At 58.5% G+C, this 26,134-nt stretch overlaps 10 protein-coding genes and 1 non-coding gene across 11 annotated transcripts; 5 read left to right on the top strand and 6 right to left on the bottom strand.

Annotated features, from left to right (window-relative positions):
* Window positions 1-886: 886 nt before the first annotated feature.
* Window positions 887-1,759, top strand: TRAVEDRAFT_76607 (acyl-CoA N-acyltransferase; the record flags this gene model as incomplete). The annotated part of the gene is made up of 1 exon (XM_008045013.1): window positions 887-1,759. A coding segment is annotated over one exon (873 nt), but the record flags the coding sequence as incomplete, so codon positions are not given.
* An 867-nt stretch (window positions 1,760-2,626) lies between these two features.
* Window positions 2,627-2,700, top strand: TRAVEDRAFT_t184. The gene has a single exon. It is a non-coding gene; the product is annotated as a tRNA-Ala (tRNA).
* A 78-nt stretch (window positions 2,701-2,778) lies between these two features.
* Window positions 2,779-4,425, bottom strand: TRAVEDRAFT_74492 (uncharacterized protein; the record flags this gene model as incomplete). Its single annotated transcript, XM_008045012.1, has 2 exons — window positions 2,779-3,903; window positions 4,233-4,425. 2 exons carry the CDS (start codon window positions 4,423-4,425, stop codon window positions 2,849-2,851), a joined length of 1,248 nt encoding a protein of 415 aa, XP_008043203.1. The 3' UTR covers window positions 2,779-2,848.
* A 643-nt stretch (window positions 4,426-5,068) lies between these two features.
* Window positions 5,069-6,399, bottom strand: TRAVEDRAFT_52130 (Osmotin thaumatin-like protein; the record flags this gene model as incomplete). The annotated part of the gene is made up of 10 exons (XM_008044638.1): window positions 5,069-5,175; window positions 5,241-5,324; window positions 5,393-5,479; window positions 5,537-5,629; window positions 5,692-5,758; window positions 5,828-5,929; window positions 6,004-6,073; window positions 6,134-6,183; window positions 6,246-6,252; window positions 6,305-6,399. The coding sequence occupies 10 exons, from the start codon at window positions 6,397-6,399 to the stop codon at window positions 5,069-5,071; spliced, it is 762 nt and encodes a 253-aa protein (XP_008042829.1).
* A 913-nt stretch (window positions 6,400-7,312) lies between these two features.
* Window positions 7,313-8,624, bottom strand: TRAVEDRAFT_23498 (Osmotin thaumatin-like protein; the record flags this gene model as incomplete). The annotated part of the gene is made up of 10 exons (XM_008044401.1): window positions 7,313-7,419; window positions 7,486-7,569; window positions 7,631-7,720; window positions 7,782-7,874; window positions 7,930-7,996; window positions 8,055-8,153; window positions 8,218-8,287; window positions 8,348-8,397; window positions 8,470-8,476; window positions 8,530-8,624. 10 exons carry the CDS (start codon window positions 8,622-8,624, stop codon window positions 7,313-7,315), a joined length of 762 nt encoding a protein of 253 aa, XP_008042592.1.
* Window positions 8,625-9,326: 702 nt separating this feature from the next.
* Window positions 9,327-11,339, bottom strand: TRAVEDRAFT_31361 (thaumatin-like protein). Its single transcript, XM_008044456.1, has 11 exons — window positions 11,250-11,339; window positions 10,772-11,179; window positions 10,713-10,719; window positions 10,607-10,656; window positions 10,480-10,549; window positions 10,308-10,409; window positions 10,173-10,239; window positions 10,022-10,114; window positions 9,872-9,958; window positions 9,715-9,798; window positions 9,327-9,648 (listed from the first exon to the last, which is right to left on the bottom strand). Exons 2-11 carry the CDS (start codon window positions 10,864-10,866, stop codon window positions 9,536-9,538), a joined length of 768 nt encoding a protein of 255 aa, XP_008042647.1. The 5' UTR covers window positions 10,867-11,179; window positions 11,250-11,339; the 3' UTR covers window positions 9,327-9,535.
* Window positions 11,340-12,549: 1,210 nt separating this feature from the next.
* TRAVEDRAFT_39857 (uncharacterized protein) lies at window positions 12,550-13,254 on the top strand (the record flags this gene model as incomplete). The annotated part of the gene is made up of 1 exon (XM_008044484.1): window positions 12,550-13,254. One exon carries the CDS (start codon window positions 12,550-12,552, stop codon window positions 13,252-13,254), a length of 705 nt encoding a protein of 234 aa, XP_008042675.1.
* Window positions 13,255-14,871: 1,617 nt separating this feature from the next.
* TRAVEDRAFT_66797 (uncharacterized protein) lies at window positions 14,872-16,035 on the top strand (the record flags this gene model as incomplete). The annotated part of the gene is made up of 4 exons (XM_008045011.1): window positions 14,872-14,914; window positions 14,973-15,067; window positions 15,131-15,272; window positions 15,329-16,035. 4 exons carry the CDS (start codon window positions 14,872-14,874, stop codon window positions 15,901-15,903), a joined length of 855 nt encoding a protein of 284 aa, XP_008043202.1. The 3' UTR covers window positions 15,904-16,035.
* A 155-nt stretch (window positions 16,036-16,190) lies between these two features.
* Window positions 16,191-19,807, bottom strand: TRAVEDRAFT_23494 (uncharacterized protein; the record flags this gene model as incomplete). Its single annotated transcript, XM_008044400.1, has 8 exons — window positions 16,191-16,354; window positions 16,389-16,479; window positions 16,540-16,659; window positions 16,724-17,659; window positions 17,783-17,885; window positions 18,133-18,191; window positions 18,381-18,807; window positions 18,870-19,807. 8 exons carry the CDS (start codon window positions 19,805-19,807, stop codon window positions 16,191-16,193), a joined length of 2,838 nt encoding a protein of 945 aa, XP_008042591.1.
* Window positions 19,808-20,933: 1,126 nt separating this feature from the next.
* Window positions 20,934-23,185, bottom strand: TRAVEDRAFT_52123 (ARM repeat-containing protein; the record flags this gene model as incomplete). Its single annotated transcript, XM_008044637.1, has 4 exons — window positions 20,934-21,893; window positions 21,948-22,139; window positions 22,264-22,293; window positions 22,346-23,185. The coding sequence occupies 4 exons, from the start codon at window positions 23,183-23,185 to the stop codon at window positions 20,934-20,936; spliced, it is 2,022 nt and encodes a 673-aa protein (XP_008042828.1).
* Window positions 23,186-25,030: 1,845 nt separating this feature from the next.
* Window positions 25,031-25,666, top strand: TRAVEDRAFT_52122 (uncharacterized protein; the record flags this gene model as incomplete). The annotated part of the gene is made up of 5 exons (XM_008044636.1): window positions 25,031-25,162; window positions 25,259-25,276; window positions 25,331-25,484; window positions 25,539-25,599; window positions 25,657-25,666. The coding sequence occupies 5 exons, from the start codon at window positions 25,031-25,033 to the stop codon at window positions 25,664-25,666; spliced, it is 375 nt and encodes a 124-aa protein (XP_008042827.1).
* Between the last annotated feature and the right edge of the window lie 468 nt (window positions 25,667-26,134).

Here is a 26,134-nt window from a genome sequence, read left to right as displayed (position 1 = left end):
GTATATTGCCTCCGCGAAGGCATTAAATTTTCTCTCTGATTGAGTTCTCCTCGATCTCTGTCATGCCTAACGTCCGTGCTGATAGTTTCCTCTACAGGACGCGGTCATAGCCCCGCAGTCGTTGCAGTAGAGGCCGTCTCTACTGCCATATGTGGCCCGCGCGTTTGCGACAGGCCCTATACATCGAGGGCACAAGGCACTTATCCAAGGGAAGGGCCATGAAGGCCCACTGCTGTTGTCCTCTATGCATCCATGCGGACGCTTAGAGAACACTGGTAAGCTCGCGTTGTCTCGACACTATCCATCCAAGTGTACAGTTGTTTATTGGCTTGGGTGTTTGTGACCAGCAGTTATTGTGGGGCGTTTTTGGCGCACATCGTCTCCGTCTAGCCCGGAGTTCTCTTCCACAAACCACACTTCGTTCGCTTCTATCGGCATCGTGTAGGATCATATGTCCTGGCACCGGCGCTCGTCGCGATAAGTGCAACCCCCGGCCGCACCGATGCTCAACCAAGTGGCCACGGCACCCTTGTTCCTGACGCTAACAAGTAGTAGCATTGACTCGAATTCGGCACCGCCGCTTTGCTGGAAGAAGCAATTCGCAGCACTCGCAGTCAATATGCTCCGGACCTTGGGTCCGGCCAAAGCGTATATGTGGTCGCATGGGAAATGAACTGCCAAACCCAATTCCAAACGGAAAAACGAGGCACTGCCGCAGCGTCCATCAGCTGCGCTCGCACCAGCACTCAAAGCCTATAAATCCCCACGACCTGCACATCGCTCCACCGACCATCCCCTGACATCGCGACCCTCAATGTCGCCTACTTCGCTCCCGGCTGGAGGCCCAAGCACGACTGTGCCTCCCAAGGTCACTGACTTCGCCCGGGAACCCGTGTCGCTCGAGACCGACACCGAAAATAGCCAGGTTCAGCAAGAGGCTCTGCTCCGGGCATGGGTCGAGTTGTACCCCCACTCTGTTGAGGCTGCTCTTGCCAACCAATCTGACATGCTAGAATTCGGAAACAATCACTGCCTCTTCTTCGCTGCCGTCCTCTGGAATCACATCGCCCCTGTGCGCCTTCGCCCGTCTCCCACCGTCTGGCCGTTGTTGAACGGAGAGCCACTGCAGTCCCTGGCCCCGAGTGTGACCTTCGCAGATGATGGAGCAGTCAACAGCACACCACAGGCGAGTCAACCGGTCTTTCGTCTGCGCGTTCCAGGTGCTCATATGTCGTGTCATGATTTGCAGACCGCCACGGAGAATGAAGCAGGATCAGTAGTGGAGACTATGCGAGTCTGGGACACCGTAGGCGTCGTCTACATCACATCATCACTCCTCCCCAGCCAAGTGCACATCGGCGTCGGTATCCTTCCCGCCTTCCGCGGTAACGGTCTTGGGCGGCGCGCTTGCGAGATCGCGCTCGGCTGGGCCGTCGACACACTCCAGATGCACCGCGTGCAGGCGCGCATCCTGCCCTCCCCCCACCAGCACCGCAGCCGGAGCTTGTTCGCTGCGCTCGGCCTCGTGCACGAGGGCGTGCACCGGCGCGCCGTGCTGAGCCCCTCGGGCGAGTGGGCCGACGTCGCGCACATGGGCCTGCTCGACACGGACTGGCACATCCGCTCGCGGCTGGTGGCGCAGCCGACGAGCCTCTGGGACGAGCTGCTCGGGCGCCACCAGCGCGAGGTCGAGGACATGCTGCGCTTCGAGGAGCGCCAGCGCAGCGTGCGGCGCACGAGCAGCATGGAGACGATACGTGTCGCGCTCGATCCGGACCCGGTCCCCGAGTGGCAGCAGCGCGGGCGCCCGGTGTGCACGCCGTCGGGCCCGTCCCTCGCGTCGACCTCTCCGTCCTCTTCGCGCGCGTCGTCTGAAGCGCCTGACACCTCCAGCGAGGATACAGACGCGGACATGCCGTACAGGAGTGATCCTGCCCTCGACGATCCCCGGTGGGGGCGGTTTTTCGAAGACTTGCGGGCGAGAGACGTACCCGGGCAGTCTCCGCCGGACTCGCCCGTGCCACGGCCGCCCTCGACCGCGAGCAACTCGTCCTACGCTAGCGTTGGATCCGCTTCCAGTCCTCTGGGACGGAGAAATAGCATCCCTAGTGACTCTGAGGATGAGGAGTGGGTCAGTCTCGAGCCCTACCAGTGAACGGCTGCATATTCCCTGTGTCCGACTATCCGTTAGCGCGTCTGGGCTGTCTGGGTTTCGTCATGCAAAGCGATGGATTCTGAGTCATGTCTCATCGTATCTACATTGTATTTGTACGTTCAGAAAGGGTATCTATACATCCATCACCCGTGAAGACTACTCTACATTGACCCGGGAACTAGACGAAGTCACGAATATATAACTTACCACTAGCAGATTCCCGTGCCTACCTCACAAATTATCCGCCGAGATTTTGTGAGTGTGTCCTGATAGAACGCGAACACTCCCTAACAAATATCGGCACTACTTCTCTCGTCGTCATTGCCAGCTGCAGCACAAGAATGTTCCAATTACACGGAGGATCTGGCAGTGCGTGCCCGCTCTGTTGCATGGCGCGCCCGCTCCCCTGCTATGTGCAATACACTCCAGCACGGGATACAAATGAATTGAAGATTGTATCCAATTTTTAACGGGCATGTGGTGTAGTTGGTTATCACGCTCGCTTAGCATGCGAGAGGGGTCCGGTTCAATCCCGGACATGTCCATTTTGTCCTTCGCCTTTGAAGCTCACATTCTAGCGTCGCGACACTGTCCATACAATTTTTATGCCCCATCGCTCGTTACAACCAGTTTACTAACTCCCTACAAACCCACGCATGCCAATTTGTCGTAACTCCGTGCATATCGCGCCCTCTACTCTCCACGCAGTTGCGCCAACTCCAGCCGAAGGATCTCCAAATCCGCTGCAAGTACCTCGATTCGCGCTTCAAGGCGGTCGATCCTCGCCTCACGCAGCTGTTGCCCGATGGGTCCTGCCCTGCGCTCCACGGAAGTGACAGAGCGTCCGGGGGTGTACGCGCTGGCGGCAGAGGTTGCATAACTGCGATCGTCGTCCAAGTCGGGCGTGGACTCGGAGGCACGGGAAGAATACGCGGTAACGGTGACGGGCGAGAAGGACAATGCGGTGGGAGTGGGAGTGAGTACGGGATAGTCTGCGAGAGACTCGTCAGAGGTCCGTGTCCCCCCAGCGGTACTAACAGAAGTCGTCGGGGATGCCGTCCTCGCGGTCGGGAGCGTGGAGTCTCCAATCTGCCCTTCTACAGGTGCCAATGAGTCCAATTCGGAAAGGCTCAGCAATCTCGCTTTGTCGGCAGGTACCCCCTGGGGAGCACAGACTTCAAGCTGAGGGCTCCGAGGGAAATCCTTGTCGAGGCTGCCATCGCAGGCGGAGGACTCTGTCCCATCCCGTACGCCAGGAATCGCGGAGGAAGTGATTGGGGAGGGGACTTCCGAGGTATCCACGAGGGGCGTAGGAACGCGGGCCAGCAATGGCTGCCCTGCGATTTCCTTCGAAGCCGCCGTCGAAGACGATTCCACAAGCCCAGACTTGACTCCCTCCGTGGACTCTCGTTTGGCGTTCTCGGCCACCGACTGCGTTTTGGACGATGTCTTTGCGCGCCTGCTGCTCCCGCCGTCCGTGTCCGCGCCCATTAGCCACTTTTCCTCCGGTTCCTCCCAGAGCGCAAGCAACTCCAGTGCGGCGTCTCCTTGAGGAGGAAGGTGGCCAGATGCATGACCCTTTGTACCTAGATCCGGCGAGGGAAGCCCAGGCGGCCTGTCCTGCAAGTAGCGATTGATGTCCACATCCGCCGGCGCGTTGCTCGTAGTTTCGGACCTAGAGCTGGCAGGCCCCTTACGATCTCCTCGTGGCTTGAAACCCGGCGCGCGTGGGTCTAGCGTCGGAGGGGCTGTAGGAGACGCGCTCGATGGTGACCTAGGCGTGATTGGTGACGCCGGGGAAGACTCTTCCCTGGTGTGTGTTCCAGATGTTGCACCCCGTCCTCGTCCTCGTCCTCGCTCGGGTCCACGCCATTTCTGGTTTGCGCCCCGTGGTGGGCGTGTCGTGTGATCTTGCGCATCGCCCCGCTCGGGATCCGGGGGCACGCTCGAGTGTGGAGCGTTGCCGCGCCCTCCTTGCTGGTGTGCGTGTTGCCGGCGTGGACCTTGAGAGTGATCTTCCCGCCGTATTAAATCAGGCTGGGTCCAGACATGCCGTATCTCGACGGTGTGGACTTACAGGGTTCATCCCTACGGTTCTCCGGGTATCCTTGGTGGGGCGGATAGCCCTTCGGCTGATAAGGTCGCGCCCAAGGTGGCGGTCCACCGCTCTGGCCCTGAGGGGCGTGGTTGTGTTGGTCGGCAGCGGGAATTTGGAAGTCGGCGGGGCGCGGTTGCCAGAAAGGAGGGGGATTGGTAGGCGTGGCTGACATGGTGCCTTATTCTGGTTTAACGCAATACTAGGTCTGTACGCGTTCAGGGCGGCGCGAAGAAGCAGAGTTGCTGTACATACCTTGGGGCACGAAGCTTTGACCGGCCACTAACCGAGTAGAACAAGAACGCGAGCCCGAGCAGAGCGTGTCCCAGCAGCAGCTCGAGAAACTTTACCGCAGCTCATATACTCGCAAGAAAGACAGGGTTTCATAGAGACTACTACTAGGGCGAGTGCTGCAGGACATCGAAGCGTCAGTTTGTGCTGCGGTAATACCGCAAAGGCAAAGAAAAGACTCACATGCGCGCGCAGACGGCCCGTTCACTTCACGGCCAGCGCGCAATATAACGGAGCGCTGTAAGGGTGTGGTCCCACGGTTGTATGATTGAACTCAAAACCTCCATGCACACGCTTCCGGCGCCGTCTAGGCGTCGGATTGTCCGCTATAGTAAGCCATGAGTATCAGATATATTGGTACATCCCTTCACCGTCACGCCTAAAACCTGGATACAAGACCATCTTCGACAAAATCCGATAGTGAGCAAAAGTGGCACACTGGAAGAGGGACCATCGGCGCCACAGTCTCGCATATGCGCCAATCGCCCGCGAGCGCCGTCAATGCCACTCATATGGCATATCACGGATCACGGGCAGAACGTGAGCGTGTAGTCCGCCTGGAGAGCAGAGTTGCACGCGCGGAGCGCCGTCCGGTCGTCGTACGCGTACGCATACGCGTTCGGGCAGTTGTTCTCTACAGCGAGGAAGCAAGCCAGATGGTCAAAAAGGGACGTAGACGAGATCAAACAAACGACGCACTGAAGTAGCTGTAGAATGCGACGCCAGAGCTCGGGCACGTCGCCGGTGTGTTGTGCGAACCCGTGCAGCAGTTCGGGTTGTTCACTGGTTTGGAACACACCAGCGTTCAGCACAATGGCGTATAGTATCCGGTATTAGCGTGCTAAACGTACCGGGGTCGCCAAGCCCGGCGAAGCATGCGGACTTGCAGCCAACGGGGAAACCGGTCGAATCGAAGGGTCCTTTGAGTTGGGATGGGCCTGCATTGCGATTGGAATGTTAATAAAGGAGAGCGTTAGAGATAACGAGAGACTGACAGTTGGGGCCAAGGTCGACAGGGCAGTCGGCAACGGGGCAGCCCTTGTTGTTGGTGATCCTCAGAGGCAAGTTATAACCGTCGACGAGAGAAACTGGGAGTTGTAAGTTCAGTATTCAAATCAATCGTGATGACGATAGGAGTTGGATTGCACACCGTCATAGCTGTCAGGACCGCCGTTTGGAGCCAGCGTGAACTCTGCAACGGTCGCGGGAGGGACACCCTATTACGAAAATTACGAAAGAATAATATAAGAACACCTCTAACAGCGGATGTCGCTGTATCTGCGTACCGTGCCAGTGTGCGGGTCACAAACGAGTCCGCCGTTGCATCCTCCGTCGAGGCAGGAGTTAGGGCCCGGGTTCGGCGTGTTAAAGTTGCAGTCACGACGAGCCTATTGCAGAGTGACATTCAGTCAATATTGGCCTGCCTTCAAGGGAGTCTAACGAGAAAGTCGACGATGCATACCCAAATACGACCGGCCCTCCAATTGTTGGGGACGGAAAAGCTAACTGACTGGAACGCATTCTGCTGCCATCTTGATGCATGCACAGTTTAGCGACTCGTGAACATTGGACCATAGAGATAGCATGCGCACCCAGTAGGGTGGTTCGGGATGGCCGAGCCCACATTGAGGTCTGTGAAGATCTGGATCGGGGTCAGCACAGCTGTGGGACGTTCACAGGAGCCCGACTCGAAGGGATACGTACAGCAGGCCTACGATAGTTACAGTGAGTAGTATGTGCAATGTAAAGCATTTGATACATACCATATGGTGAAAGGGCACTGGTTGAAGACCGTGAACGTTCTAGCCGCAGCGTTAGACGCGAGGGCAACGGTGACAAGAGCGACGAAGTTCCGCATGGCGGTGATACTCGAGGAGCTGAGTTGCAGAGAGGTAGAAGCAAATTCCTGCCTGCCAAATGTCAGCCCCCTGGCCGAACGTTTTTATGTTGTTCCCGCAAACCTACTGCGCGTGCGCCCGTGCTTCATAGAACACGGAGGTGGCACCCCCGTGAGAGTGGTGCGCATTGCTCCAAGGTCAGTAGACCACCGTTCTAGGCCCCTACTTGACATATGGCGCGCGCTGTGAGCGGCCGGGTTTCGAGAGAGTGGCCACTAGACGCGACGAGGCCGCACCAGTATGCTCTGCGCTTAATAGCGAGACAGGACAGCTGAGGTCCAACATCGCTGGGCACGTCAAGAAGACCGCCCGCCGATATCAACCCGGGCGGCCTGTGATGTCTGTATGTGCGTCAGTCATCTACCGGTATGTCTGATGCAGTGATCGAAATACGCACTTGCATCCTTATGGCCATGGTCTTCCCCAATTCATCCATGAGCGAGCCAGGAATCGTTGTTGAGGCGTCAATAGATGGAGCGGTAAGATCACAAAAGTAAAGGATCGTGACTCACCGCATGCTCCAGTTAACAGCCAGCTGACCTTGCGAGCGGGGCTGCAATGTAACGAAGCGCCTCTACGTCCACAATGCACTGCATCGTTGAACTTTGAAGGCCTCCACTGGCAAGCGGCGTCTGACGGAATCCAATCGCTGAAGTGCCCGCTCTGACGTTGATCATCAGATATATTGGTACAATTCCTCCATCGGCTTCGATACGCCCCAAATATGGACACAACGGCGACCATCCTCGAACAATCGAAATTCAAAACTCAGCGAGTACGACAGACTGGCATGTGGCGCGACGGCGCAGGAATGGACTCTTCTGATCGTCCGACCTTCGTGAGCGCTGTCGAAGCCATCCGTCACGCCACCGCTCACGGGCAGAAGGTGAGCGTGTAGTCGGCTTGGAGGCCAGAGTCGCACGCCCGGAGCGAAGTCGGGTCGTCGAACGCGTACGCGTACGCGTTCGGGCAGTTAGACTCTACAAACATATTATCCCTGGTCAAAAGGGAACATATACAAGCCTGAGATGAAAGGAAAGACGCACTGAAGTAGCTGTAGAAATCGACACCAGAGCTCGGGCAAGTCGCCGCGGTGTTGTGCGAACCTGTGCAGCAGTCCGGGTTGTTCGCTGGGTAGGGGCGCAAGGGCGTTTAGCATATCAACGTATGAGATCAGGGCGTTGGACGTACCTGGATCGCCGCCGAGCCCAGCGAAGCACGCGGACTTGCAGCCCACAGGGAAGCCAGTCGAGTCGAAGGGGCCTATGAGCGGGGCAGGGCCTGTATCGCGATTTTGGATATCAGTGAAGAGTAACAACTTTAACGGCGATAGGCGACTCACAGTTGGGGCCAAGGTCGACAGGGCAGTCGGCAATAGGGCCGCCCTTGTCGTTATTGATCCTCAGAGGCAAGTTGTAACCGTCGACGAGAGAAACTAGAAAGAGTTACAACATAAGCACATCGACCGTGATCATGAAACCATCACACACCATCGTAGCTGTCCGGGCCGCCGTCTGGAGCCAGCGTGAACTCTGCAACGGTAGCGGGAGGAACACCCTATCACGAACGAAATGTAAGGACACGCCGAGCAGTGTACATCTGAGAGTTTGCATACTGTGCCAGTGTTGGGGTCACAGACGAGCCCGCCGTTACATCCGCCGTCGAGGCATGAGTTGGGGCCCGGGTTCACGTCAAAGTTGCAGTCACGACGAGCCTGCCATACAGTCAGCAATTCTCTACTTTGAGGTCTCTACGGCAACACAGCGGATGAGGCACACCCAGATACGACCAGCCCTCCAGTTGTTGGGCACGAAGAAGCTGACGGTCTGGAAGGCGTCCTGCTGCCAGCTTGATATTCATCCATGTTAGTGACTCGTAAGTGAAATTGGACGATGGGAATATGCCCACCCAGTCGGCTGGCTCGGGATGGCTGAGCCGACGTTGTGGTCAGTGAAGATCTGAATCAAAGTTAGCGCAGCTGCGGCGGGATCGTGACGTGCACGGAGACCAGAAGTGCGAGGGACACGTACAGCAGGCCTGAGACGATACGCATCAGCGATAAAATGCAGTGCAAAATAATCCATACGTACCAAATAGTGAAGGGGCACTGGTTGAAGACGGTGAACGTTCTCGCCACAGCGTTGGACGCAAGGGCGACGGTGACAAGAGCGACAAAGTTGCGCATGGCAGCGATACTCAAAGAGCTGAGATGCAGAGAGGTAGAAGCGAATGCCTGCCTGCCAAATGTCAGCCCCCTCGCCGAACACTTTTATGCTGTTCCCGCAAACCTACTCCGCGCACGCCCGTGCGTTGCAGAACACGGGGGCAGCGGCCCCGTGAGAATGGTCCACATAGCCCCGCGATCAGTCGAGCGCACCAGCCCCGTACTTCACGTAAGTATTGTGCGGGCGATGCGCGACCGGATGTTGAGAAAGTAGCCGCCAGATGTGACGAGGCCGGACTAGTATGCTCTGCGCTTAGCGGCGAAGCTGGACAGCTGAGGCCACAAACCTCTAAGAACGCTAGGCATGTCAAGAAGACCACCCTTCGCCGATATCACGCCGGAAAACCTATAATGCGCGCATGCACGTTGGTGGTCGTCAAGTATGTCTGATGCAGTGATTGAGATGCGTACGCTCGCATCGGGCCTATACCGATGGCCTTCTCTAGCTTGCTCGACGCCGTGTTAAAGAGTCATTCGTCAATATTTGCTCTAGTGACGGCGGTAACGGGAAGGATGCACTCACATTGTAATCATCTGGACAGTCAGTTGACAATTGGAGCACAAAATGGTACTTCTTCGTCCAGAATGTATCGTGCCTTGCATGACTGAACTCACCGCTTTCATGGACAAGCCCCGGACGCCCCACAATGGTTGAAATGTCCCTTATGACGTTGATCATCAGATATATTGGTACAGTCCTTCCACCACCGTCGTTGCACCCCAAACCTTAACACAACGAAGATGTCCCTTAAGAATCAAAATTCAAAATTCAGCGAATACGGCGCTGATGCGTGGCATGACGGCACAAGAATGGACTCTTGTGATCGTTCCATCTCCGCAAGCTCCGTCGAAGCCATCCATCATGCCACCGCTCACGGGCAGAAGGTGAGCGTGTAGTCCGCCTGGAGGGCGGAGTCACAGGTGAAGAGCGCGGTCCCGCTCGACTCGTCGAACGCGTACGCGTACGAGTTCGGGCAGTTGCTCTCTGCAGCGGCCGAGCACCCCAGACCGTCAGAGATGGCCACAGCCTATACGGGACAAGACGACGCACTGAAGTAGCTGTAGAACGCGACGCCGGAGTTCGGGCACGTCGGCGCGGTGTTGTGCGTACCCGTGCAGCAGTTGGGGTTATTCACTAGGTGAGGTGGGGACACGCAAGCGTTTAGCGCCTCGCCGCACGTTTGCTCGCATCAACGCGCTCGACGTACCAGGGTCGCCCAGTCCAGCGACGCACGCGGACTTGCAGCCCACGGGGAAGCCGGTCGAGTCGAATGGGCCCTTCAGCTGGTCCGGGCCTGCATTGCGATGATGGGTATCAGCACCGGCCCGGGCGCCGCTAACGGGAACAGGCGACTCACAGTTAGGGCCAAGGTCGACAGGGCAGTCGGCAACGTGACAGCCCTTGTTGTTGGTGACCCTCAGAGGCAGGTTGTAGCCGTCGACGAGAGAGACTGGGAGTCTCAGCGTAAGCATATCGACAGTATGTACAGTGGATATAGATTTGCACACCGTCGTAGTTATCCGGGATGCCGTTCGTGCCCAGCGTGAACTCGGCAACGGTGGCGGGAGGGACGCCCTATCATAACAAGCAAGTGTAAGCGACCTACGGCTCTCATATACGCAGTGTACACCGGATCCACGTACCGTGCCAGTGAATGTATCACAGACGAGCCCGCCGTTGCAGCCTCCGTCGAGGCAGGAGTTGGGGCCCGGGTTCGCCACGTTGAAGTTGCAGTCACGGCGAGCCTATTCGAGAGCGTCATATGCTTAGCATGGTCCTGCTCCGGTACAACCAGGGGAAGATAGCGGTACATACCCAGATACGGCCGGCCCGCCAGTCGTTGGGGACGGAGAAGCTGACGGTCTGGAAGGCATCCTGTTGCCAACTTGATATTTGCTCGTGTCAGTACATCAAAAAGATGATACAGCGGATATATGCGTACCCAGTCGGCTGGTTGGGAATGGACGAGCCGACGTTGTGGTCGGTGAAGATCTGGATTAGGATTAGAACACCTGTGGGACGTCCACCCGAAGCACGAGCACACGTACAGCAGGCCTGCGACGAGACGCGTGAGTAGTAGTTGCGACGTAAGGAAATTCAGACACACCAGATGGTGAACGGGCACTGGTTGAAGACCGTGAACGTCCTCGCTGCCGCGTTGGACGCAAGCGCGACGGTGACAAGAGCGACGAAGCTTCGCATGGCGGTGATACTCGATGAGCAGAGTCGCAAAAATCAGGAAGCAAAATGCTTGCCGAAAAACGCCCCGGCGCCCACCGCTTTTATTCTTCCCCCCGCAAACCTACTGCGCGTGCGCCCATGCGCTGCAGAACGCGAAGCGGGCGCGCGGGGCGCTCCCGTGAGAGCGCCGCACATGGGTCCCCGGTCAGTCGACCGCATCCAGCCCCACACATGACGGAACGCGCGCGGGCGCTATCACCGGCCGGATGTCGAGAAAGCGCCAGGGGCGACGAGGCCGCACTTGCATTCTGCGCTAAGCGACGGTGCGGGACAGCTGAGGAGGCCACGGGGGACCGAGGACGTGTCAGCCTGATTCCTCGGAGATCGGAGAAATGACTGCGTACGCTGATGCGACGCGTTCCGAAGCACTCTCGAGGTTCTTGGACGTCGCCCGATGAGACATGTGTGCGCGCGACGTATACGTCGCGCCGCCGATTGGCCTGGGTGGGGGGTGCCGTTCGATAATCACCTGGGTGAAGCATGAGGCACGGTCCGACAATGGACGTCGGTGTGATGAATACGCTTTCGGAGAGCGGCGCACCTCGTGGTTCGAAGACGCGTCCATCACGGTCGGCGAGAAGGAATAGGCGTGCGACTAAGACTCGTGAGCTACGTCACGAAGACAGCCCGATATCAAGCTGTCTGGCGGGGCAACCGGCAATGTGTGCATGTGGGTCGGCCGTCGATAAAACATGTCTGACATAGGATAAACAGATACGTGCGGTACTGGATAGGGAGATACGTACGTTTGTGCTTCTATAGCCATCCCCGAATTCGTCTGCAACAATTTGTGCAGCGTGATCCATCCATCGCCAAGGGCTGCGGCGGGTCTCGAATTAGATGCTGTCAGTGATGTTGACATCGGCATATGACCACCCACAGCCGGTGGGCCAGTCTGTACAGGCAGCACACTTCAGCCTAGCATATACGGTAGGTAAGGTGGTGATGCTCGCCTGATGTATGCGCCAGGAACGCATGCTCCAACTTGCTAGACGGGCGCTCGCCTGCAGCCTCGGCTCGAAAAAGGATCTGCGAAAGCAAGTCTACAACATCACAGCATTGCACCGCCACGCAGTGCACCCCGGATCGATCATGCACGCGGCCGCCCTGGGGCTCTGGGCTCGCCAGTTGTGTCGCTGTGCGATGGTCGGGTTGGCAAGGCACCTGAGCAGCAGGCTGAGCAGCGTCTCCGCACCAATTGAACTTCAGGGACATGCGACGGAGGAGGGGGAGATGCCCCAGAGCGAGCCTCAAGCAAGCCAGGGCCAAATAACAAGGTTTTGGGGCGCAGGACTTGGACCTGGCGAGAACCTTGGGCTTCGAATGATGTCTGGTCATAGACGGAGCTCCGTGAAGATGTTCGCACTGGACGTTCGTCGGTCATGGGTCAAGGGACTCACCTCCCGCGAGACAACGGCTCCGGCAGAGGGGAGGCCGTTCTATGTTTACTTGCATCGCGAAGCCACCAAGGTTCGTTTTGAGCTCGGGCCCGCTTCTTGAATCCACTTCATGAGAGGAGATGCGCTATAGCTGGAGAGCAAAGTCTCAGCAGCGTGGAGTAGCATATATGCGGTCGCCCGCTGCACGCACGACGAGGAATGTGAGCACATCAACGCGCATCTACACCCCCCGCGTACGCACCAAATGTCCAAACCCGGTCTGCTCTTCGTATTCGGCGACTCCGGGCCCCTGCTCTCGGACGCCGAGTTCAACGACTGGTATGACAACGAGCACGTTCCGCTGCGCATGGCCATCCCTGCCTTCCGCAGCACGACGCGCTGGACAGCCGCGGACGGCGAGCGCCCACACTACCTCGCTACATACGACCTGGCCTCCTGTGATGTCCTCAACGAGGCGCCGTACAACACCTTCGCGCACACCCGCAGCCCGCGCGAGACCGACGTCATCCGTCGTGTGCAGCTTCTGGACCGGCGCACTTACGAGGTCCTCGAGCCCATCTTCCCGCCCGCCCCGGGATACGACGAGCAGGGACCGCGGGGGTCGACGCTCATCACGCTACAGATTGACATCAAGCCGGAGTTGGAGGACGACTTGAACAGGTGGTACGAGGAGGAGCATATACCCCTCCTGTCGAAGGCGCCCGGATGGCGTCGCTCGCGGAGGTTCGTGTTGCAGGATGCAGGACCGGCGAAGGGGACAGACGCGTCGACGGTGGTGGGGCGGCCGCCGAAGTACCTCGCAATTCACGAGTGGGACTCGCCTGCGAGCTTCGACACGGAGGAGTTTAGGCATGCGACGAGTACGCCGTGGCGGATGAAGCTGTTCCAGAGCGCGGATATATGGGACAGGCGCGAGTTCAAGGAGATGCGTACTTGGGTGCAGGAGTGAAGGGAGTGAAGGGGAAGCAAGATGATTGCGTTACTGGGGTCGTGAAGTCCAGCTTACGTGTCTACATTGTTGTTATGCTCGCTCTAAACTGCCTGGAGGAGCTATGTATATCCCCTGCAGAGATGGCGTCAGTATGTCGAAACGTTGCGGGCGGTTTGATAGAGATTCAGAGAGAAGATACACCCCTCATTGGGGCACATTCACGCAAGAGCGACGAGCGACTTTCGTCGCCCGACCTCTTGTCATACTGAAGATGCGATACGATAGTTTCATCATGACGAGGAAGCAAGTTCGGGACGCCGCCCGAATGCGCAAAGAATACAGACACCAGACAAAGTGCTTACCCTGTGTCCGTGCCATCCACCGCAGATTGTGGGACGCGTCGTTTGCCTTGAGGTCACGGCCCCTTGTGGGATAGCATCCCGGGATACGCCAGGAGGAAAAGCGTTGATGAGCAACGCCAAGCATTTCCTCATCAGGCGAGCGCAAATGCCAGCGCCACAACGCCGCCCATGTTTGGCGCTCGGCCTCTCTGCCTAGTCTCGTCACCAGACGGTATAATTAGATCGCTCCTTTTTGGGACAGGGACAAGGCAGAGGGAGAGGAGCGAAAACTATACCGTCTGGTGGAATTCGGACAGAGGGGTGGGGGGTTGTCACGCTCGCGCGACAGCGAAGCCTGTCAGCCTGTCAAACGCGCCTCGACGCGTCCCGATCGAGCACCCGCCCCCGCTAGAATGAGGCGGCCTCCGTGGTTGTTTGCAACTATATGCTTCCCGCGCGGTTCACACCAGTACGGGTTTTTGTCAGGCAGCTCGCGAGACCACGCGCGTACCCTGATTTCGCATTTAGGAGCGAAAAATCGGCGGCTTAGATTATCTGTGCATATAATACCCATTGTGTTCGCTGCACGCCTCGAGACGGACTGACGAGAGGTGTTGAATGCTTCGCAAAGCGGTGCCTATATTCTCGCACACGTTTTGTCCTCGAAGAAATATCGTTCGGGACTGCGCGCGGGGGTCTATCGCAGAAAGCACACTAAGGTCGGCGACAGAGGGCGGGAGGCTGCAGAGTCGAGAGCTGTCGCGCGCACGTCCAGGTGGAGCGAGAGTGACCGGGTGTGACAGCCCCCCACCCCTCTATACGAAAGCCACCAGACGGTATAGGTGGGTCTCTGCGCGGGTTTCTGTCTTTCCTGTCCCGATTTGGAAGAAACCGCGCGACCCCCGAATACCGGCTGGTGACGAGACTACTCTCTGCCTTGGACTATGTCTTGCTCCGGTCGTGAATGTATGCCAGGTGAGCGAGATGCCCTGTCCTTGAGGGTGCGACCCAGTTGGAGCTCGGACTCTGCTCTCTCCTGCTCTGCAGGACTCACGCAGTACCCCAATGGGTTTGGTTGATAGTGCAACGCCTACACAGCTCCGTGTTCTCTTGTGCATCTCGAAAACATGAGGTATGCCCACTAGCCCTCATGAGCGTCGGCGGGTGTGTGGCGGGGCACGAGCTGATGGAGCAACCGCAGAAGGTGTCAGAGCGTTGATTGGCTCCCAATCGCACTCCTTTATGGCAGGCAGCACTTGCTCAACGCCAGCGACGTTGAGCACGAACTACCACCATGTTCAACAAGTCGCGCACCTGCGCGTCCGTAGCCCCCACTTGTGAGCACCGCTTTCTGACTACTGGGTTGTTGAACCAAAAGCTGACGCCCATTTGCAGCGACGCAGTCGCAGACGCCGGAAGATGCTATGAAGCAGGCGCTCCTCGCCGTCGTTCAAGTTTGGTTGGACCGGCTGCAGTCAATGGCAGTCGTCGTGAGTTTTTTCAAGGCATAGTATCCGGCTAGAAACTGCTCACAGACACCTCTCTCCCGCCAGACAACATTCTTCGTCTCCATCGACAGCATCCTTTTCTCGCTCACCGCCAGCACACGCCCTGCCGACCTGCACGCGTGGAATAAGCGCGACCAAGTGATCAACGCCAGCCTCGGGGGCGCCATTATCTTCCATGCCTGTGCCTGTGAGTCTTGAACCTTCTCTCCAGTGTCATTCGACGCCTAAGCGGCCATAACTCAGCAATCGTGGCATACGTCGGCGCATTCGTGCTCATCCGCTACCGCCTCAACAAGGCCGAAGAACAAGAGAGAACCATGCTCACCGCCGACCCCGAGAACCCGGCGCGCGCGGCCATTGCGGAAAAGCGCCGCCCGCCCAACTCCAGCGTGCACCGCCCCTCCGCATCCATGAGCTCGACGGCGGCACCCCCTTCGCCCTTTGACACCATCCGCGACTTCCCGCTCGAGGTCTTCACCGACCTGCGCTCGCTCGTGCTCGTCGAGCGCACGCGCCCGCTCTGGTTCCTCCGACCCCCGTGCGGGAACCACGGGCGCGCGAACGCGGGCACGGGCGCGAGGGGCAAGCAGGACCCGGGCGCGTCCGCGAAGGATAACGCGATCGCGACGCTGGAGGGCATTGTGGGAGTGCTCGCGCGGGCGCACACGGTGTGCGGCGGGATGACGCTGCTCGGGTTCTTCCTCGCGCTGCTCGGCATCCTCACGTACTCGTGGACGGCGGTCCCGACGAGCCTGGGGATCTTCGCGAGCTCGTGCATGGGCGCGTGCGGGATCGCGGCGACGATCGCGTTCTGGTGAGCGGGGGCTGTGTTCTAGCTTCTTGATGTGCTGTCGTGCTTTGCGATGCTTTGAGTCTTATGTCTGGGTTACGATTCGGCTAATGTTTCTGACGAGGTCCCACGAGTTAACCAATATCACGAGCTGTATCATACAACCACTCCAGCACGGTGCATCCGTCACCGGCGGGAATCAACCCCAATGATGCCACAAAAGAATCATACAACGCACGGCAATTCACAGCACGCATACATTGACTCCAAACACTCGCCAGCCCTCTCCGCCTTGATTCAGCATGGCAGTCGCGATTAAGGATCTTTACATACAACATGCCGCTTTAAGGCTTTCGCCCATGTACTGGCAAGCGACCACACAAAATTGTTCAGCTGATTGAAGTGGGATCTTCCGCTCTGCGCAAACGCGAGTTGGCCCACAGTCGACGTCCTGCGAACATCATCCGCACCGTTAGAACCTATCGCGACGTTGAGAAATCAATGCAAGCTTACCCTCGGACACCGATGGAGGCTGCTCGTCCATAGGCTGCTCCCTTCTGCGCCAGTTCATAGACGACTCGCTGTCTTGATTATGCAATTCCGACTGAACACGCGAGGGCTTGTAAGATGAGCTTTCTAGTCAGATAGCGGATAAACAACTCACGAAGTAGTTATAAGACTTCAGGTATACAGTCCGGGGCGACCTGCTGAACGCGCCACCACGCGAGAGAATAGCTTTCTCGCCGCGCGACACCCATCCCTGTGCGCGCAGCTCCACAATCTCCTGCAAAACACGTATTAGGACGAGAGTCAACTGGGCCGCTAACCTACGCCGATACTAAACCCACCTTGAGCATGCATTTCAAGCGCCAGGGACAATTCGGATTCTTCGCCATGCTCTCAAAGTGGGAGATGTATATGCCCATGTGTGCGTGGGCCTGCGGCGTGTCGATTATGTGGCCTACAAGCGTGAAGAGCACGCATGCGTCCGCGACTGCTCCAGTGTTCAAAGGCTCCAAAACGCCCAAGAGATCCTGGATGCACTTGTGCACCGCGCGCAGGGGAAATAGCCGGATCTTGACTAGCTCGCCTATGAAGCGGACGAGCGCGGGTCCCTGAGCCTTCGCCTCTTCCACCGACTTGCGGCGAGCAGCCTCGGTCGTGGCACATACTGTAGCCTCGGGCTGACCCGCGTCCTCTCCTAGCCTATCGTCGACGAGACCAAGCGCGGCTAAGCGGAGGTCGAATCCGAAGCAGCAACTTTGGAGCAATCGAACGCGGAACAACCGGCTTCCCGAGAGAGGCTCCCCCTCTCCATCCCGTATGTCTTCGTCACAGACGTCGCTGCTGAGCTGTTCCGCCACCCGTAGACACAACCGGGCAAGGAGCTCCGCCTTCTCCGGGTGCGCGCTCGCGGCGCGGCGGATATGCCTTACTACTAGAGCGAGCGTCCATCCGCAGTCCGCCGTGCCGGCAGACTTGTTGATTGCATTGACGAGATGGTCGGAGGCCGAGACAAAGGTGTCGCTTGCGAGGTGCAACAGTATGAAGAAGACCTGAGAGGCGAGAACCTGTCGTGCGTCCTCTTCAGTGAGGGGTTTTTCGCAATCCGGCGCTTCGTCGGCCTGAGTGACAGCACAAAGGGTCTCTTCGGGAATCCGTTCTGCCTCTTTGGTCAGCCCCATACTGATTAAAGTGAATTTCGTTTGCGTACCTAGGGTGCGAATAGGAGTAGGCGGCATACTCTCCGGAGAATCTCCGAGATACCCGACGAGGGAAGGCGTCTGAGGCGCCATACCAGTGAGGAGTTCTAACATGACTCTCGTTGTCGCGATGTTTCTGTAACTTCTTTGAGGTGTGTGATGAGATGAGGTTGGTGTACGCGTTCCTGCCAAACGGATGCTCACTTTTATGCTCTCAGGCGTGAACTGCGGCAGGGCGGCATGCGTCTGCACTGCGGCAGCGCCGCCGCACAGTTTGTTGCCTCCCGTCGTTTCTAAGATGACGATGCTGTAACGCAGACGTGCTGCAGCTTCGACTTATACCGCAGCACTCCAGCTAGCCACTTGTCGGCCGGAGGAGAGGCGGCGATAGAATGAACTGCGCACAGCTTGAGCACGGTTGCACGCCCAAGTTGTCGCTATCGTCACCTTTCGCCGCAGCACCCTCGATCGTCACTGCTGGTCAGGACACCCTGCTTAGTTTAGCAGACAGCGAGAGATTCAGTTGCTAGCGACTTGATGGTGAATGAACGCACGACGGATGCTGGTCGATGGCGAGCAGACTATGAGTATTCGAGACGTGAGAGTCTGTGACCTATGTTGTACATGTCTGAGATTCAGAGAAGCTCTGCCTTTGGTTCTGCCTCCAGAGAGATAGACCCCGGGTGACCGCGTGACATATCGTTTGGCATGGACGGGGACATGCATCGAAACGCGAGAGGTCCGCTGTGGGGCCGATAGTGGCCGTGCACAGATTGATCTAAAGCTTTGGTCCAGCAGTAACCTCCGCCGAGATCTCGGGGGCAGCGCCAGGCATGGATAGGATGCTGGCGGCGCCCTGTTGCGAAAGCGTGGACTCCCGGATCTTCGTCTTATTCTTCTGCAAGACGGAGCTGGGGCCAAAGGTCACCGGAGTCGACTCGCCGATCCCGCCGACGTTGGAGGAGTCACCACTAGCCTTGGACGATAGGCGGGTAGCGGGTCCACCGGCGTTCTTCTGGACGGAGGTCTGGCTCAGCACGTTGGAGGGACGGCGCACGGCAGTGGACAAAGGACCACGGTTGCGGCCGCGTTGTGGAGCCGCGGGGAGGCGGGGAGGTGCAAGGAACCCGTGTTGTCTGGGCTTGAGATCAAAGGCGTCGAGAGGGATGAGAAAGCCGGGTTTCTCTTTGCACACCGCCATAAACTGGAGGAGGAAGTCTCGGTCATACCTATGCGCGTTCATCAGTTTCGCTCGTAATGAGAATCTAACCAACGCCAAAGCCGTACAAACCTAAATTTGCCCGGCTCGGTGTTCCTGTTGAGCTCCGGCTTGGGGCTCAAGATACCCTCGGGGTACACGATGGTGCCAATGTCCTCGATCATCCGAGCTGTGGCCAGCACAGAAGATAGAGGAGCAGAGATGACGTTGGTCTTCGTCTGGGACGAGCTCAGACGCTTTGTCGCGGCCGACGCTGCTGTCGCTGCCTTCTTCTCTGCCTCCTCGCGCATAGTAGGTTCACCATCCTCCTCGTACGCCCCCACTTCGGTTGTCATGCATCGCTTCGCCTTATTCTCCATCTCCTGCGACAGCCGCTCCACCTCAGCCATCCGCTTCCGCCTGGCGTCATCGCTCTCTATCCGGACTGATACCGTTGACCGTGCAGGTAGACTGAGTGGGATGGGCCGATAGGGGGCAAGAGGCTCCTTGACTCGGAAGGGCTCGAGGTCGATTTCCCGCCCAGACTCGGACTTGATGATGATGCGCTTCGGCATAAACGAGCTCGCATTCGGGTTCAGTAGACGTTGGCCATTCATGGGTATGGCAGAAGAGAGGACGGTGTCAGAGTTGGGGGAAATGCTGCATAGGGAGGAAGGCATATGCGGCGACGGGGTAGGATATGACGGGTGGGCATCCGGTGCTAGGACCCCAGGCGGCATGGGCAGTGTCGGTTTCTGGCCTTGCAGGGGTATGGGCGGACCAGGCAAGGACACGGGCGGCGCCTGTGGTGTGTGCGGGAGCGGCATCCATTTGGGGCTATGTGGGTAGCAGTTTGGGTCCATCGACGTCCCATAGGGGTCCTGGTCACCACCTATCAGCTGTCTTGTAGGGTCGACTGCGATTTGACTCACGTAGTAGCCTCCCCATTCCGGTACCGGCGCAGGTGCACCAAACTCACTCATGATGGCGACGTGCTTGGGTTTGACTGAGGCGGTACTAGAGCTATCCATCGTGAGACCCTGCTATGTGCACTGGAAAAGTGTGCGATTGTTGAGAGTTAGAGATGATTCGTGATCAAGAGGAACGAGAGACTGACCACTACGAGCGAAGGTGGTAGTGTGCTGCGGTAGCCCAGAGACGCCGTGCACGGCCAGGTTGCAATGTGCGCGTGGCAGGGAAGGCTGACAGACACCTTCGGCCGTAGTGATATGAAAACTCGTGGACAGAGCTCATGTTTTGAAACTCTATCGAGGGGAGGCGGGTAGACGAGCGTCTGGCGTGACGTATGCGAGTGCATAAGGTGAGTTTCCGGGAGTTGACTAGAGCAGCTTAACCTCCAGAAAGCTCAGCGTCTCAACGTGGCCATATGCTCGATCAGGGGTCGAGATCTATGTCGGTATCGTTTTTAGCGTGATTGAAATCATTCAATAAAATCCTACGAGAACATACCGGCAGATAGTACATGGCTCATTACGGTCGCAAAAATGGGGTGAAGTTGCTGGGTGTGTTAGTTCGTAACGCTCTCAGGAACTCCAGACATTCAATCCTTGTGCTGTGAAGTGCACTTGAGAATTCTCCGTTGTCCTTTCGGGCCGTTGTGCATTCAGTAGGCCAGGTTCGTCGAGTGGCATCAGCATCGTGGTACAAGAACAAGGAGATAGACGCCCAAACATGGATCGCTCCTCCCTCCATCACTTGCACATTCAGAAGATCTACCAAAAGCATTCGGAACATTGTCATGAAACTCAATACTACACAGGGTACATTTTACTTGGAAATATTGAGGGGTGACAACAACTCACAGTGTGAGTGTACATCCATAATGCGAAGCACTACCCCATAATGCGAACCGGCTGCCAGGAATAATCAATAGCCTCCGAGTCGAGGCTAAGCTCTTTCACGATGACAAGTAATGACAAGTACCACGATCATTACACCGCTGCTACAAGCCAGCCTATATCAATCGAGCACCCGCCCATAGCATCTACTCATGTATACATTGTTTTGATGTTACAAGATGAGCTACTGAAATGACATACCACCGCCCCCTTGCGTTGGAGTCATGTAGACATTTTCACCGAGAAAGAGGAGAAGCGAAAGGATGGAGGAAAAATTTAGGGGGGAATGTAGGACCCTCTATGACTCGGACAGAAGAGAGGCGAGCTTGTCGCTGTCCATGGACTTGCCCGTGAGACGCGCGCGGCGTTCCTCGTCTTCGTGCAAGTGTGCACCCTTCATCATGATCGCGAAGAGGTTGAGTGCCTTCGGCGCGTCGATAGCGATGTCGTCGATGACTTCCGCCACAGGCTTGAAGCCCTCCTCGAACAACGCTGGTGAGACCAGGTTCTTCGAGTGCGCCTTGCCGAACAGGTCGGCAACCAGCTGCGCGTCCGCCTCCTTCGACTCGACCGCCCTCGTGACGAGCTTGTCGACGAGGAGGTGTCGGTGCTCTGCAGGGAGCTTCGTGAAGTACACATCGGCTTCGTTGAGGTCACGGATGTTGAAGAACTCCTTCAAGTCCTCGGAGATCTGCGTGTTGGCCTCCTCAACCGACATGGAGGGCCCGCTGGTGGACTCGCCACCCTCGTCGTCTGACCCGGCGGTCGAGCCAGCAGGCGTTAACTCCGCCTTGCCATCGACAGGAACCGACCGCGGAAGGAGCTGCAGACACTTCCGTTGCGGGGTCGCCTCCGGAGCACCACCAGGACCGAGGTCGACACTGCTCTTCCGGCTCGGGGGGCGACTGGACTTCGCGGAAGTGACCTCCGCCGCAATCTCGGGGTTCGCGCTGAGCATAGAGAACATGTTCGTCGAGCCCTGGCGGGAGAGCGTGGACTCCCGACTCTTTGTCTTGTCCTTCTGGAAGACGGAGCTGGGGCCAAAGGTCATGGGCGTTGACTTGTTGATCTTGCCGAAGTTGGAGAGGTCGCCGGCTTTGGGCGGCTGGCGCAGCGCGGGTCCGCCAGCAGCTGCCCAGCCGTCGGGGCCGATCTGTTGGTAGTCGTCGCGGTCGCCGCCGCGTCTTGAGCCACCACGAGACATGCTCAGAGTACGGTTCATGGCGTCCTTGTCCGATGCAGCCTTCTCCTTCTCGATCTGGGGACAAGGTATCGGCATATGCTAACGCAGCCCTATGGAATGGCAACTCACTTGTTCGCGAAGCGCGGCAATCGTCGACTGACGGGTAGCAGATCCACCAGCGACTACCCTGGCGCTGGGGCCGCTCCACCGGCCTCTGCCATAGCCTCCGCCATAGCCTCCGCCACGTCCTGAGCCGCCAACAAAGATGCTCTGAGCGCCATTCGACAAGCTTTTCTCTCGTGCTGCCTTCATTTTCTCCATCTAAGGCACGGGATTAGCACAAGCGCATAGAACGCCAGCAATGCGAACTCCCCTGTTCATAGAGCGTGGCGATGGCAGGGTCACGCGAGGCTGCCAGACTCCGGTAGGGGGACGCCGATGGTACCCATTTCCGCTCCCGTAACTCGATGACTTCCTGGGATGGCAGTTGAGGTCGACCTCGCCGTGAAGAGGGCACGTGTACTCACCTGCAGCATGGACTGCATCTGCGCGCTGACGTTCGGGTTCTTGCAGAGCTCCTTCATGCGCGAGAAGTATGCGTCCATGTGAGCGCGGGCCTTGGGGGTATCGAGGATCTGGCCGACCGTCGTCAGGAGCTTGCACAGACGCTCGATCTCCACCTCCACGGGGGTTTCGACGCTGCCCAGCAGCTTCTTCACACACTCGTGCATGATGCGCTCCGTGAGAATCTGCAGCTTGAAGAGCTCGCCGATGAACTTGATGAGACCGAGACCCTGCCGCTTCGCCTTCTGCGCAGCGTAGTTCTCCTCCGAATACAAGGCGCTCTCCTCGTCCTCTTCGCCATCGGCCGCCTTCGCAGCCTGGTCCTCGGTGGCCTTCGTCGCCGCTACCGCAGCGGCCGGGGCCTCCTTTGCAACCCATCCGCGCTCGAAGTCCTCCTGACAGCGGTTGAGCAGGTACTTGCGGAAGAGCTGGCCACCTGCGATGGGCTTGCCGTCGGCGTTCTTGATGCCGTCGTCGCGGACGTTGGGCCTGATCTGCTCCATCATCTTGCGGCACAAGCGCGCGCAAAGCTCCGGCCATGGTGCCTCGTCTGTCGCCTTCTCGAACACGAGCCGAATGACCTGGATGAGTGTCCGGCCGTCCTGCTCCTTCTCCGACCTGTTCGCCCACGCGATGATCTGGTCTGAGATCGAGTGGAAGCGCGCCATCGTGAGTTTGTTGAGCAATGCGCTGACCTGACGGTCGACGTCCAAGGGGGTGTACACCACGGTACTAGGGGAGGGAGAGCCATCGTTATGTGAGTTGGGACGGGACGTTGCACGCTTTCGTTCGAAGACAGACATGGCGAGCCGCAGGTGTGTATCGATACGGTCTGTGCTAGAACGAAAAACATAAGCGACATCGCACAGGACTGTGCCGGAGCACACTCAACATACCCAGACTAGACGCACCGTAGCAGCTCGCGGCTGTCGAAAGCTGGAGAGGGGTTGTGGTAGAGGGGATCCCAGGACGGCGCGCTGCAAGTGGGTTCACAGTAGTGTGCTGCGGTAGCTCATAAACGCTGAGAATGGCTAGGTTGTGGTGGGCGCGTGGCTGCGAAGGACAGCAGAAACCTTCGGCTATGGTATAGCAAGGCTCATGGATTGAGTACACGTTCCAGCGAGTGGTCTGCTGATGAAAGCCCGCTCATATTGTATCAAAGTCCCAACCTCCAGCGCGTCCTGCAGGGTCGACGAGTAGTTCCAATCGCATAGTTGGCCAAGAAGGGGCCGGGGCGGGCTGGGACGTCACGCGGGGGTGGAGACTGCCAGAGGGAGATTTCTTGACTCGGGCAGGGTGGTGGATGGCAGTCTGGCGGGTGGGGGATCGCTGCAGGGTAGACGATGACGTCACGCGTTCTGACAGCGCGACGCGATCGGACAGCAGAGTGCCGGCTTCCATCCGGGCGATCTGGAAGCCGTTCAGGGACTCAGAGGGCCGAGTGAGTGAGGCCGCGATTGACATGGACATGCAGCGCGGGCGAGCGAGCAGAGCAGAGAATCTCAATCTCGCTCGCGGGCGTCTAGTAGCTACCGTTCCCGCGCCCACAACTTCGCCTCGCTTGTCTTCGCACCGCCACCCGCCTGCTGCTCTCCCGCCGTCTCCCTCTTCGTGCTCGCTGGCTCGCTCGTCTCGGTGGATTCGATAGATATCCTGATGCTCGCGTCCAAGTCGCTCGCGCGAATCAGAATGAGATCGCGCGATCGCGAGCGACGTGCGCGCACTCGAAGCGCCGTCGACCCTGGGTGCACTCTTCTGGCGCCTTCGTTATGCCCGCGCGACTTCTGCCATCTGTCCCTGCGCCCTACTGTACGAATCCCTGGAGATAGTCAAAAGATGCTCACCTGGTGCTGTACGATCGACCCTTCGAAACCCTGGAGCTAGTGCTCCGTCCTCGCCCGCTCTCCTTCTCCCGCTCGGTCGTCTGGATACCGCGCTACCGCAGCCAGGGTGCGTCTTCTCCTCGCGCCCGCCGTTTAGCCCACTCTACCGGTACGCGTGTCTATCTTCTGGGGCCGGATCAGTCTTCGACGTGGACCCTGGCCTGCGCGGACTCACCTCAGCGCCCCCGCGCGACTAGACCCTGCATTGCCACCCGGCACGCTATCGTACGGCGTGGCCACGCTAACTCGCCTCGAGCACCTCTGCAACGGAATCGCACACGCCGCCGTACGACACATTCGGGTATGTCAGACAACTCTTTTCGAAAGGAGCCCGCGCGAACTCACCTCGAATAGCGTGCCGCGCGCCCTGACGGCCATTCCTCGCGGCTCCCCGGGCCGGGCCGTCATCCCCTTTCGGACATCCTCAACCATCTCCCATCCGCGCGAATTCGCTCCAGCTCACACCGCCTGGCAGTCAGCCCTGCCGCTGCTCGCGTATGCAATCATGCACACGATCCGCGCGGCCCTTGGGCTTACCTCTTCTGGCTGTGCAGTCTTCCTCAGTCTGTCGCCGCCATCGAGTCCCTGCCACGCGCACGGGGAAGACGCGCGCGTGCTGAAGCATCATCCTGCGCGCCATCCAGCCCTACCTGCCCGCGGACAGTATCGGCGGGTTGCGCCATACGGTACGTCAGCTAAGCCATCTGAAACAGAACGGCGCGAACTCACCTCGTTTATAGCTTGACGCGAGTGCGCTGCGCCGCCATGTCCGGCCCGTCATCCCCTTCCGGATGTCTTCGACCGCAAGCTGCTCCTGCGACCTCGTGGCCACCTCCAGTCGCATTCTTCGCGCTCGCGCGCCGTCGAACAAAAGGCGGCGGCGCACGGCAGGCCATGGTACGTCAGACAAGTTGCAAAAAGTGGAATTGCGAGGACTTACCGTCAACTCAGGCCCTGCGCGCCCTCTGTGCAGTTGTACCCTTCGATCGATAGGAGAGCGTCGCACAAATGGTACGTTAGCTAAACCATTCGAAGCAGAACGGCGCGAACTCACCTCGATCACAGCTTGACACGCCTGAGATGCCATTCGCCGTGGCGCCGGGGCCGTTCTGGACATCTTCGACCGTGAACGACTCCAGCGTCCTCGTGCATGTCTCCGCTCGCCCTCTTCGCGTTCCCACGCCGTCGAACGGACAGCGACGACGTACGATGGGCCATAGTACGTCAGACAAGTCGCGAGAAGTGGAATCGCAAGGACTCACCTCCAACTCAGATCCTCCGCGCGTTCCGCGCCGTGGTCCCTTGCGATCAATGTGGGAGGGCCTCGCAATATGGTACGTCAGACAGGCCGTGTGCACTAGAAGGACATCGAGAACTCACGTTGATCACAGCTCGACATGATGCGCCGCTGGCATTCCCCGTGGTGCCCGGGCCTTTGTTTCTTTCCGGGCTTCTGAGGCTACCAACGCCTCTCGTGTCCCGGCACACGTCTCTACTCGTTCACATCGCGCTCGCGTGCCGTCAGACGGATGACGACAGTGGACGGCATGACCTGGTACGTCAGACACGGCACAAAACGCGGAATTGCGCGTACTTACCTCGAGCACAGACTCCGTACCGTTGTCCCTTTCGGGACGTCTTCTCGGCTTCGCAGCGGCGGCAGCCGAGCTCTGCTTCTCCCTCCCGCGGAGCGATGGTCTCGCGGCCGCCCTCTTCGCCTCCAGCGCTGCCTTCCGCCGGCTATCCTGCGCATGCTCGCTTCCCGCCCTCCTCCGGTGTCCGTCGACCTCGTCGTGTGGGGATCCATCTCGCGCACCTGCTCGGCGCTGATCTGGGTAAGCTCGAGTTGTACCACTCACCTGTCCTGGG

The sequence above is a fragment of the Trametes versicolor genome (genome assembly GCF_000271585.1).
Source record: "Trametes versicolor FP-101664 SS1 unplaced genomic scaffold TRAVEscaffold_11, whole genome shotgun sequence".
NCBI classification, from domain to species: domain Eukaryota; kingdom Fungi; phylum Basidiomycota; class Agaricomycetes; order Polyporales; family Polyporaceae; genus Trametes; species Trametes versicolor.
Note: the sequence above shows the minus strand (reverse complement) of the source record. Positions and strands in the feature narration are given on the sequence as shown.